The 12,141-nt window shown below is 54.6% G+C and overlaps 1 protein-coding gene across 6 annotated transcripts in view; it reads left to right on the top strand.

Annotated features, from left to right (window-relative positions):
- The window catches only part of TASOR2 (transcription activation suppressor family member 2), a 50,851-nt gene extending 39,057 nt beyond the window's left edge, over window positions 1–11,794 (top strand). For 4 of the 6 annotated variants that reach the window (XM_076345257.1, XM_076344990.1, XM_076345080.1 and 1 more), the window contains 7 exons: window positions 15–3,617; window positions 4,496–4,621; window positions 5,167–5,320; window positions 5,958–6,063; window positions 9,933–10,114; window positions 10,535–10,649; window positions 10,999–11,794. In XM_076345257.1, the coding sequence (XP_076201372.1) occupies window positions 15–3,617; window positions 4,496–4,621; window positions 5,167–5,320; window positions 5,958–6,063; window positions 9,933–10,114; window positions 10,535–10,649; window positions 10,999–11,002 (4,290 nt within the window). In that variant the 3' untranslated portion in view covers window positions 11,003–11,794. Of the gene's footprint in view, window positions 1–14; window positions 3,618–4,495; window positions 4,622–5,166; window positions 5,321–5,957; window positions 6,064–9,932; window positions 10,115–10,534 lie in introns of all 6 variants that reach the window. The other 2 variants (XM_076345169.1, XM_076344907.1) reach the window with 1 other exon arrangement.
- The last annotated feature ends 347 nt before the right edge of the window (window positions 11,795–12,141 follow it).

The following is a 12,141-nucleotide window of genomic DNA, read 5'->3' as shown; positions in this document are numbered from 1 at the left end:
TTGTATTGTTTCAGGAGGAGCCGCCCAAGGAGGGACTGCCGGATGCTACGATCGCCTCCAGCCCTTCTGATGAGCTTGGCGATGCCAGCAAGCCGCCACCTGCGCTGGGAAGGGAAAACCCATGCAACAAAGCCCTGAATTCCAGTACAGCTCCCTGGAGTGATGCACCGAGTGCGCTGTATGGACCTGGAGAGCAGCAGGAGAGCTCGTGGGCAGCAGGGTCAGGGGGTGGCCCTGGCCCTCCCGAGGACAGGGAGAACATGGGAGATGCTGGGCACTGTATGGAGGTTGAGGACGGCAGCTGGGCCACCAGCGACGGACCGCAACATGCCTGTGATTTCATGCCCTTAGAAGCGCATCCCAAAAGTGCAAAGCCCGATGGAGCCAGTGGGGAAGGGAGGGAATCACAAGACCCCTTTGGACATCCAGAGAAAGAGGAGGAAGAGGTGGAGGAGGGGAAAAAAGAGAAAGAGGGCTCTGAATATGAAAGCACGGTCCTGGGGCCTGTTGATTTAGCATTTTCTGAAAGCAGTGATGCCGACATGGAGCATGAATGCAGTGAGCAGAAGCCAGTGAATTCGGCATGTCCAAAGGACTCTGGTGTTCCTGGAGAGGGCCCTGTGCCCAGCCCTGCTGCCTTAGCATCCCCCTGCCCAGGCAGATCAACGCCAGTGCTGTCAGATGGGACTGGGACTGAGACTGGCCCTCAAGGGCTGCCTGGTGAGATGGCACCAAGCCTGGACACGCTGCAAGAGTCCTGGGAGGCTCTGGCCACCCCAGATGCAGAGACAAACAGTGTTGGTTTGGCACACGCAGCCAGTCCAGCCGATGTGGGGTTGCCCCGTGACAGCGGGTTGATGCTGCCGTTACCATCTGATCCAAGCCTTGTCTGTGGGGCACAGCCAGACAGCATTACAGGCAACGTGGGACCTGCCGGAGAGATGCTCAGGGACGGCTTGGAGCAGAAAGGCAAGGATCGTGCGCCCTCTGCAGAAATGTGGGTGCCTGCTGGGAGCAAAGCTGCCGGCACAGCTGGCCTCGAGTCATCGTGTGGCCAGGGACTGTCACTAACCTTGTCCCCTGACTCCAGTTCTGTCTGCCTCACGTCTCTTGATGAAGCAACAGATCTGGGGGCTGCTCAGGAGGACCAGGAAGCCATGGCAAGCATCCAGTCTCCATCGCAGAGTGGCCAGGGAGGGAGCAGCTGCCTTTCCCAAAGGTGTGGAGGCGACATTTATGCTGACCTCACTTTGCTGAGCACTGGTGAATCAAACCAAGAAGGGAACAAGTTTGTGGTGGAAGAGCAGCATGGCAGCCCTTCTGCCAACCAGACAGATGTGCTGGATGAGTCCTCAGGAGCAGGTGATGGCCAGGGCTTTGCCTTCAACTGTACAGCCTTAGCAGGTGACTCTGAAGCTGGGGAGAGCGGTGATGTGTGCCTCGGTGCAGAGAAGTCCCCCAGGAGCGATGAAATGAACACAGGGGTGGTGACTAACCCACCGCAGGAGCCAGAGACCTCTTTTCATGACCTGCTGGAATCGGAGCCCTCCTCCTCGGTGAGAGAGGGGATGTCTGCCATGAAGGAGCACCCCAGGTGGCAGCAGAGCTCCCCAGACAGCCTGTCCCCACCTGGCCGTGCAGGCTCGGCTCCTGCTTCTCCCCGCCAGCAGGACCCTCTCCCCCATGGCGGAGACGCAGACCCCCACCACCACTTGTTAGAGCAAAGCGAGCAGGGGCCAGTCCTGTGCCAACATGGGAAGTCCTGCGAGCAAGTAGGTGCTGCAGAGGTGAGCGTGGCTGCCGAGAGCCTGGATGGCTCCTTCAAGCTCAGATGTGCAGAAGACATGAAAAAAGACACAGGTCCATGCGATGCAGAGCCGGAGGAGAGCTCCCCCGTGGATATGCTTGTGCCAGGTGACCTGGGATCGATGCCTCCTTCTCCTCCGCATGGTCACAAGGCAGGTCTGCACAGCGCTGAGCCTGACTCAGTCCTCAGTGTGCACCCCAAGACGCTCTCTCCTGGCACGAGTCTGGCTCCAGACGGCGCCCCGTGGTCCTGCTGCGTGGGCACCTGCCACAGGTGCCCCAGCCCTGGGGGCCAAGCAGTGGATGCGGTAGGGAGCCATGAGAAGGAACCCATCCTGCCTGAGGATTCAGAAGGAGGAAGCAGCGTCCCTCTTGCCAGTCCTGCATCTTTTTTGGGAGGGGAGGTGCTCATGCCACTGTGCGAGCCCCAGTCTGTGTGCAATCAGGGCAAGCACGAGGCCGAGGGATCCGACGCGTTTGCTGATCTGCACTATGCCAGCATGGAGGTGGGAGAGGGAGAAATCCCCAGTCTCCCCTTCCCGATGTTGCCGTTACATGGACGCAGGGGAATCTCTGAAGAGAGCCTGGAGCTTAGTGACACTGAGGATATTTTGGACGTGCTCCTGAGGGAAAAGCAGCTCCCCAGCAAAAAAGACAGATGCATGGGCTTGACCTTTGAAGATCTGTTTGAGACTTTCTCCGACAACTCAGACCAGGAGTATTCTGGGGGGACTTCACAGTCCCTGCTTACAGCCAGGGGTTCCTACAGCACGAGATCCGCGGGTGCTGCAGGCACAAGGACTAACTGTGACTTCTCCTCCGTGAGCTCGGTGCACACAGAGGGGCGCAGCGAGGACTGGGGCTCGCTGGGCATGGAGGGGGTCTGCTCATGGGCTGAGCGCGGCTGGCCGATCAGCCCAAGGGAAACCAGCAGCGGGCACGTTCCACCGTATGTCAATATTAGGGACAGCCAGGGGATCGCCAAGGACTACCGGAACTTCATGGTCACCAAAAAGTGCCAGGAGAGGATGGGAAATTTGCAGCCTTCGAAGAGGCACAGCCACTGTGCGGGGCAGTCTCATTTGTTAAGGTCACTGATGGGCACTTGGAGGGGTTTTGAGGAAATCACCCAGCACACTTTGGACATGGAGTGTCTCCGTTTCCATTATAAGCTAAAACAAATCCTAAGGAGTGGGAAACCACCCTTTTCTACCTCCAAAAGCATCTTTCCAAAAGACTTTTCTCCCCAGGTGATGTTTGAGACATTGCCTGTGCAAGAAGCTCCCACCCAGCTCTCCCCACGGAGCAGGAGCCCTTTGCGGGTGACGATCCTGCCCTCCAACACGTGGCCAAGCGGGCTCGGCTGGCACCGGCGAAGCAGCTGGCATGGGGACCCGTGTAGCCCGTGGCAGGACACCCTCTGCAACGAGAGGAGCAGGGCCAGATCCCAGAGCCAGGGCCACGCAGTTCCCTTCCACTTCAGCAAGCTCAAATGTGATAATAAGCTAAAGGACTCGCGGGGGGACATCGCTGTCATCCTCGACGAGTACGCTGAGTTCAACAGGGTGATGCTGAGCAGGACTGACACGGGGAGAGAGGGTGGAGGGCCGGTCCCGGCACACGGGGAGGCCACGAGCAAGTGGACGTGTGCGTCCCTCCCTGGGAGGATGGCCGCCTTCGAGGAAATGATCGCGGACCTGTGCAGCACGCTGCGTTTCCGCCTGCACAGTGTGGCCAAGGAAGCCTGCGGCCGCACCAGCATGTTCTACCTGGTGGAGATGGGCAAGGACCCTTTCTTTGCAAGAGTGAAGGTAACGGCTGGTCCTGCCGGCCTGGACGGGGACGGGTGGCCCTGGGGTGAGAGCCAAGGGCAGCAGGAGCAGGCGCAGGGCAAGCTTGCTCAACCCGACACAGATGGCATTTGGTTCCCTTGAGCCAGGAGCCACCTCTGCTGTTTCATCTCAGCTCCCACAACCAGAAATTAGAATCATAGAATCATTTAGGTTGGAAAAGACCCTTCAGATCATCGAGTCCAACCAGAAACCTAACACTGCCAAGTCCACGCCTAAACCATGTCCCTAAGCACCACGTCTACACGTCTTTTAAATACCTCCAGGGATGGTGACTCCACCACTCCCCTGGGCAGCCTGTTCCAATGCTTGACAACCCTTTTGGTGAAGAAATTTTTCCCAATATCCAATCTAAACCTCCCCTGGTGCAATTTGAGGCCATTCCTTCTTGTCCTGTCACTTGAACATCCCCCGGGCTAAAACAGGTCAGAGTTCATGCAGGAGCAGCCCAAACTCAACCCCCCCAGGGTGGCTTTTGCTTGAGCTCTCATTAAAGGGTTGGAAACTCAGGGAGGGTGATTGCACGGGAAGATTTTCTGCTCCAAAATAGCAAGGAGACCCGATGCATGGTACGGTGAGATGCTCGAGGTGGTTTTCTAAAAGGTTTTTGCCGACAAAGATAGACGGCTGCTTCTTCCCCCTCTGGCTGGAGCCCCGGCCTGGAGTGTGCAGTGCCTTTGACAGACAACCACCGTAGGGTACCCTTGACACCAGGGTACCTGGTTGGGATCGCTGCCTCGTTCCTCAATCCTTGTCCCCAGACACGTGTGCCAGGAGCGTGGCACCGCTGTTGTGAAGATATTCTCTGTACAAACCTTCTTACACGATTTCTGTTTCAGTCCTTGCTGAGGAAAGATGGCCACGTGGAGATCGAGCCTCTGAGCTTCTGTGAAGCAAAACACCCGAACGCTGACAGGCTGCTTGTCGTCATCAGGAACGAGGACATTTCCTTGCACATCCACAAGGTAAGGCCTGAGTCTGTCCTTTTTTTCTACCAGCACCATTTTTGAATATCAGGATCCATGTTAAAGGTTTTTAAATTTTACGCTATATATAGCTGTAGATTTAATTGTCAGCCTCTGCAGATACACTGTTCTCTCCACTGAAAGAACAGTGCTTCGTGAAGAGCTGTTAAAAACAAATATCTCAAAAACACGAAGCCTGTCAGTTCTGCTTTTCTTCTGTCTCCATTTTTGGTCGCTGAATAACATCACTTGGAGTAGCCCAGCTCAAAGGAGTCAGGCTGGGCTTATCTTGTGTAACAGAGCAGTTCAGCCAGGCTTTGGCTCATGGGCTCCAGTGAATATTGCAGCAGACTGACCCACCTGTAACTCCCTGTATTGCTGTCCACGGCTTTGGGGTCGGGCTATGGAGACACGAGCATCGGGGTGATGCAGACAGGGGACGGGGTGGGCTCCTCAGGTCTCCCAGGAGCGGCTGTGAGCTGCAGGGAGGTGCAGATGCTATTGAAACACAGCTGTGTGTGCAAAAGCATGTCTGCCTTGAGCAGGTCCCGTGCTTGCTGAAGCTAAAGCACTGTCCGAACGTGGTGTTTGCCGGAGTGGATAGCCCCGAAGATATAACAGGTCGCACGTACCAGGAGCTGTTTCAAACCGGTGGCTTCATAGTGTCGGACAACGAGGTGTTGGAAATGGTAACGCTGGGTGAGTCTTGCTGTGGCCTCTCGCTTGGATGCAAACACACAGTGTTGGCTCCCAGCCTTGTCCGCTGGTTTGCCGACACCTTCCAAAAACTTGCCATGAGTGTCCTCTGCTCCCGCTTTAGCGGGGACAATTCTTTCCTTCTATTTGACATTTGTAGACCCCATCTGGATAGTGCGTCCGGGTCAGGGCTCCCAAAAACATCGAAGTACAGTGAGGGCCACCGAGATGGTCAGGGGCTGGAGCAGGGGTTGTACAAGGACATTCAGCCTGGAGAAGGGAGGGCAAAGGGGAGACCTTGTTGCTGCCTTCAGCTCCCTAATAGGAAGGGGCAGAGAAAATGGAGCCATGCTCCTCCTGGAGATGCACAGTGGTGGGACAAGAGGTGACAGGGACAAGTTGCTCTTATCCTTTTAGATAGTAGGGGGAAAACGTTCACAGCAAGTGTGTTCAAACACCAGGACAGGATCCCAGTTTGACGACCCAGATTGCGAATCTCCATCCGTGGAGATATTCAAACCTCACCTAGACAAAGCCCTGAGCAACCTCAGGTGGCCCAACTTTGAGCAGGGGTTGGGCCAGAGACCCCCAGGCACCCTCTCCACCCTCGGTTATCCTCTGGCTCTTGCTGTCTCCCCAGGCCAACTGAAAGAGGTGGTGAAGGTGCTGGAGAAGCTGAACAGAAGCGGGAGGTGGAAGTGGCTCCTTCACTACAAGGAGAGCAAGAAGCTCAGAGAAGACGTCAGGTAATGGCTCTGCAGTGGCAGCTCCCTCATCCCTGCTGTCCTCGTCACCACAGCAAGGACATACCCACCGTGGTGGAGTGTGGTGTCCCATTCGGTGCACTCGGTGCAGGGACACAGGGTGAGTTAGGTGCTTCTGGTTGGGTTTTGGCCTCTTACAAGATGAATTTGAAGATTTTTGTTTAAATAAGAACTTTTCTTATCAGTGGGAGACGGTGTGCCTCAAGTCTGGAATTGCCAGAGGTCAGCATTTGTGCGCTAGCAAGTAAAGTGCGATAGATTTTTTTTTTTTTTTTATACCTATATGAGATGGAGCAGCAGGACGTGGGACCTGGAGAGGATCAGATGGCCTGAAACGTTGTGTCTTGCACGTGATCCCGGATGAGGCAGAGCTCTGGCAGCTGCTTCTTGCACCCCGCTGTATCTCCATAAGGCAGTTCCCCCCTCTTTTTGGCAGAGACACCCTCTGTGAGCATTACAGCCTGCAAGGGGCTTGAGGAAAGGCACAAATTTCATTTGAGGAGCTGCACGCTCCAAAAGCTGCCGCTGCAAACTGAGCTCCCTTCCCACCAGCTCACCCTAGCTCCTGCACACACACACCCCGGGAGCTCAGGGTACCTTCTTGGGCCTCTCTCTGCCCCGCCGTCTCTTTGCTGTTTCTTTTTCTGTCCCATCACTTATGTGATTTGGGTGAGCAATGAGGAGCTCTGGCTTTGTAACGTGGAGAGGAACTGGGGTGTCTTGGGGAGCGCGTAAAATCAAACTCTGCTGGGAAAAGCAGAACTTCTCCTGTTCGTATTTGCTACTTATTTTAGGTTATTTGCAACAATGTGTATTTAAATGATGCAGTTTGAAAAAGGGAAGTAAGATGGCGAATATTTTTGTCGTGGTTTAACCCCAGCCGGCAGCTAAGCACCGCACAGCCGCTCGCTCACTCCCCCGCAGTGGGATGGGGGAGAGAATCAGAAGAATGAAAGAGAGAAAACTCGTGGGTTGAGATAAAGACAGTTTAGTAGGTAAAGCAAAAGCCGTGTACACAAGCAAAGCAAAACAAGGAATTCATTCACTGCTTCCCATGGGCAGGCAGGTGTTCAGCCATCTCCAGGACAGCAGGGCTCCATCACGCATAACGGTGACTTGGGAAGACAAACGCCATCACTCCGAACGTCCCCCCCTTCCTTCTTCTTCCCCCAGCTTTATATGCTGAGCATGACGTCATACGGTGTGGAATATCCCTTTGGTCAGCTGGGGTCAGCTGTCCCGGCCGTGTCCCCTCCCAGCTTCTTGTGCCCCCCCAGCCTGCTCGCTGGTGGGGTGGGGTGAGGAGCAGAAACGGCCTTGACTGTGTGTAAGCACTGCTCAGCAGTAATGGAAACATCCCTGTGTTATCCACACTGTTTCCAGCACGAATCCCGAACATCGCCCCATACCAGCTACTGTGAAGAAAATTAACTCTACCCCAGCCAAAACCAGCGCATTCTCCACCCCTTATTCCATACCAGGTCTCACACTATCCAATACATTCTAATTACCCACCCCCCCCCTTCCCATCCTTTGATACGATACGCAGATATCATTCCCTTAGTCCATGGACCACCCCTGTGAAATGTCTGTAAAATGTCCATAAATGTTCACAAATGTCCACAAAATGTCCACTGAGCTCATTCAGTCCATGACTTTGGGCTCCATCTGTGATGGTGGTCGCTCAGGACAGGAGAGGTGGCCTGTTGCGTGGAGTTACTGGGCACCAAAGCCAGCTCAGGTCGGGTCACTGCTGCACTTGCACTGCTTCTTGTAAGGCTTCTCCTCCATTGGATCAGGTGGTTCCTCTATAGTAATTCCCGTAACATGCAACTCAAATCCTGGGTTACAACAATTTAAAGGTATTTCCATTGCAATCTCCACCCCTGGTCCCTTTGGACCGGACCATGGGGTTTAACATTGCAATGAACTCCTCCCCTTGCTCTTACCTTGGCTAGCAACAAGGGTTCCTGCTCTGTCGTGGTCTTATCCGTGGCCGCATGCTTTGAGGTGCTCCAGCATGACCTCATGCACAGCCACAGATGCTTCGATGTGTACCTGCTGCAGCGTGGCCTTGCCCTTGGGCCACAATCCCTTCAGAGGTATACTTGCTGCGGCACAGCCATAACCATGGCCACAGATGCTTCGAGATGTACCTGCTCTGGCATGAGCTTATTCACGGCCACAGGCTCTTTGGAGCGTCCTGCTCCCGCCTGGACTCACCCACAGGTCACAGTCCCTTCGACTCGAGTTCACGCTGGAGTTCCAGCCTGTCCAGTGCAGCAGCACAGGAACAGCAGCGATGCCCCGGCCGTCTGCCAGCCCAGGCGCGTGGCCACTGCTGTTATCAAAATGTTCCCAGGCACGGCAGAGTGAGATGATCAGCAGCACAGCAAGCAGCGAAAGCAAAAAGCAGCCACTAACGAGCACTAGACTCTAATATACAGTGAGGCAAGCGAGCCCCACGGCAAGCACAGGAGCCTGCTGATTAACAGCTAAACAGTAATAACAGCCATAAATTCCACCTAGCACATTCCAGTCAAACCTGTCGTTATCTTGAACCCTTCGAGCCCCACGTTGGGCGCCAAAAAAGGACTGTTGTGGTTTAACCCCAGCTGGCAACTGAGCCCCACGCAGCCGCTCGCTCACTCCCCTCACAGCGGGACGGGGGACAGAATCAGAAGGGTAAAAGGGAGAAAACTTGTGGGCTGAGATGAAGACAGTTTAACAGGTAAAGCAAAAGCCGTGTACACAAGCAAAGCAAAACAAGGCATTCATTCACTGCTTCCCATGGGCAGGCAGGTGTTCAGCCATCTCCAGGACAGCAGGGCTCCATCACGCATAACGGTGACTTGGGAAGACAAACACCATCACTCCGAACGTCCCCCCCTTCCTTCTTCTTCCCCCAGCTTTATATGCTGAGCATGACGTCATATGGTGTGGGATATCCCTTTGGGCAGTTGGGGTCGGCTGTCCCGGCCGTGTCCCCTCCCAGCTTCTTGTGCACCCCCAGCCTGCTCGCTGGTGGGGTGGGGTGAGAGGCAGAAACGGCCCTGACTGTGTGTCAGCACTGCTCAGCAGTAACGGAAACATCCCTGTGTTATCCACACTGTTTCCAGCACAAATCCCAAACATCGCCCCATACTAGCTACTGTGAAGAAAATTAACTCTACCCCAGCCAAAACCAGCACAATTTTCCATTGAAATATCCTGTTTTTATCATGTTTGAAGTCAGAGGGGAATGTTTTTACGTGTTAGTGCCAGACCACAGGCCAGAAAGGACAGCTTTCTAGTAACAACCTGCAAACAAAGAGGAAACTGGTCTGTTCTGTCTGAGCAGAAAATGCTACAACAAAGGGGGAGACATCTCAGATCCTCTCCACACTCAGAATTATGGTGAGAGCATGAAGTAATTGTTCTGAAGACCTGGTTTTCAGTCCTTGAGCGGTGAGATGTCGCAGAAGCTCGGGGTTGGGTATTTCATCGCCGTCTGTGAGATGAGGACTCAACCTGTGCGGAGCGGATGCCGTTGTGGAGCAAGTATTTTCTTTGTGCTCCATCAACGGCACGCACGAGGCATCTTTCGACTCCACTGTGGTGGGATCATGAGCCACGGTCTGAGCTGCCTCGAGCAAGGGGTCATTTTGTTTCCCCGCTGCGTGCATGACCTGTACGGTGCCACTTGCTCCTGCCATCTCCATTTAGTGCAGGGTAGCAAGCGTAAAAGCACCCGTGAGGCTGGAAGAAACAGACGTGGGGAGAAAGGCGGGTCCCATCATACCTGCTCATTCCCCGGGAGGGGAGAAAGGGGTGAAGCCCCTCGCCACCTCACCTTGCCCCTCTCCCGGCAGGCTGGACGCCAACACCCACAAGAAGCACTTGATCCTCAAATCGTGCCAGGGAGCCAATCTCATCGAGGTGCTGCACTACCACGCCTGCGACTCCCAGTCGTCTCCCAGATCCGAGTACGTCAAGTGCTTGTTGAACCTGCAGGTTCAGCACGTCAGCGCCAGGTTCGCTGTGTATCTCACAGGTAAGGACGGGCTCTGGGTGCTGCCCTGTGCTGGTGCCCTCAACCCCCATGAGCTCTGTCTTAAATTGGCCTGGGAGGCGGTGGACGAGGGACAAGAAACACCCCATTTGCTCCCATTTCTGCTAGAAGCACAGGTAAGGTGTGAGTTGCTTCACTGCAAGTCAGCGCAGTAAAAGGCAAAAATGAACAGATTTTTGGAGCGCTGGTAAACTCTGGCAATCTTTTGAGCCTGCGGATGGCTTTACGTCACGCTCCAATTCTGGCCTTGCTGGGCTGAGGCTGTTTGCAAAGCAGCGCTGTTTTAATCTGCTCACATTTGCAAAACGGAATAACTGCAGTGGGATTTGGGGATATTTTCTGTCGGTTTCAGAACCACCTCGGTTGCTTGTTTGAATTACGGTGCCGCTCCTTCCTTTGCAGAAAAGCCCAGTGTCAGCAGGGAGGTCCTTGAAAGCAAAGGAATCCTCGTGGCCGACGTCAACACCTTCCTTGGGACGGTGCAGGAAGCGGCTGCCCCCTTTAGAAGAAGCTACTGGTAAGGGGGGGGAGGTCAGGATTGTCCCATTCTCCCCCAAAAGTCCGGGAGCAGCTCCTGGCTTGTCTGCGGGGTGGCAGGAAGGGAGCTGGGGTCCAGCTGCTCCCGCAGCAGAGCAGGGACCTTTCCCAGGGACTGGCTGCAGGATCCGCTCTGGCTCTGCCAACACTTAGGGCCGACTCCTGAAGCCGTAGCCGGGAGGACCCGTGCTTGGCAGAGCCACGCTCAGCACCACTGGCAATGGGAAACACACCGGCGCTTCCCTTGGGGAAGCTCTGCAAGAGGTCGGCGCTGCCCAGAACGAGGAGGGGAGCAGAGCAATAACCTGTGCCACGTCGCTGTGTTGCAGGTGACGAAGCAAAGCTGCGGCAAGGCTCCTCCCCAGGCCCTGCGGCGCCGGTTTGGGCATCCTGGTCCTCTGCGGGATGGCCCCGACGTCCCGGTGGGTTTTGGGTGCTGCCCACAGGAGCCGTGTGTGGAGAGGTGGCGGGGGAAGGTTGGCTCTAGTTCTGTATATAGAAATTATTTAAAGATGGCTAATGCAAATCCTCCCGAGGATTTATTCCCTGCCATCGAGTTGCATATAGGACAGAGGCTATTTTAACATTACACAGTTTTAAATTATTGGAATGTTTTCAAGTGGTTAGTGCAACTGACAGCAGAAGAAATAGGAAAATAAAAATAATAAAAAAAAAAAGCTGTTTACCTGAGGGTTAGAAGCGGTACGAGTCCGTGATAATAAATGCGTTTTCCACGTGGCTGTCGCTGTACATACCGTACACAAGACGCATGCGTCAGCCGCTGGGGCCGGTGTACATTTTAAATGGGCGTTAGCGACCGTCGCCCAAGTGGCGGCGAGCCTGCGGCACAGTCCGCTCTACACTACATTTCAAGTTGCCCCTGTTGCCTCTTGGTACCATTTCACTGCTGGGACTCGAGTGCGTTCCAGCCCCTGGGAGCCTTGTAAATAGCCAGATGACAGGACAGGTGAAGAAAAAGCTTTTATTTATGGTAGCTCAGACAAATACGCGTCGGGAAGAAAAATGCCGCATTAAAGACCTTTGTAAGATACCCTTACCTAGGGATGTGGAGGACAGGGTTGTCCTGCTTTTTTTAATTTTAATAAAAGGATGCAAGACGTTACATATAGGATGAGTTTGTGTAGTTTTGATTAATAAAACCTAAAAACTAAGTTTCACAGCCCACTGCTCTCCGGAGAGGGGTTTCCCTGCTCAGCACCCAGCCTCTCCCGGCAGCAAAGGCAGAAGACAGCAGCTTTCCCAGCTCACACGTAGATCAGAAATCAGCTTCGTTCTGCATCACCCCCAGCTTTGAAGCCCACGCAGGAAGGAAAGAGCGAGCAAGACCCTTTGGCTCCAGCCGGGGTGGGCTCATGGAGACTTGGGGCTGCAGGATCAATACCCTCCCTCCTTCCCAGCAGGAGAGGTGTACCGAGAGCCAGAGGAATAACCAGGTTACGGCAGAGAGGGGC

The sequence above is a fragment of the Aptenodytes patagonicus genome, chromosome 1 (assembly GCF_965638725.1).
Source record: "Aptenodytes patagonicus chromosome 1, bAptPat1.pri.cur, whole genome shotgun sequence".
NCBI classification, from domain to species: domain Eukaryota; kingdom Metazoa; phylum Chordata; class Aves; order Sphenisciformes; family Spheniscidae; genus Aptenodytes; species Aptenodytes patagonicus.
This window is presented reverse-complemented; position numbering and strand designations above follow the sequence as displayed.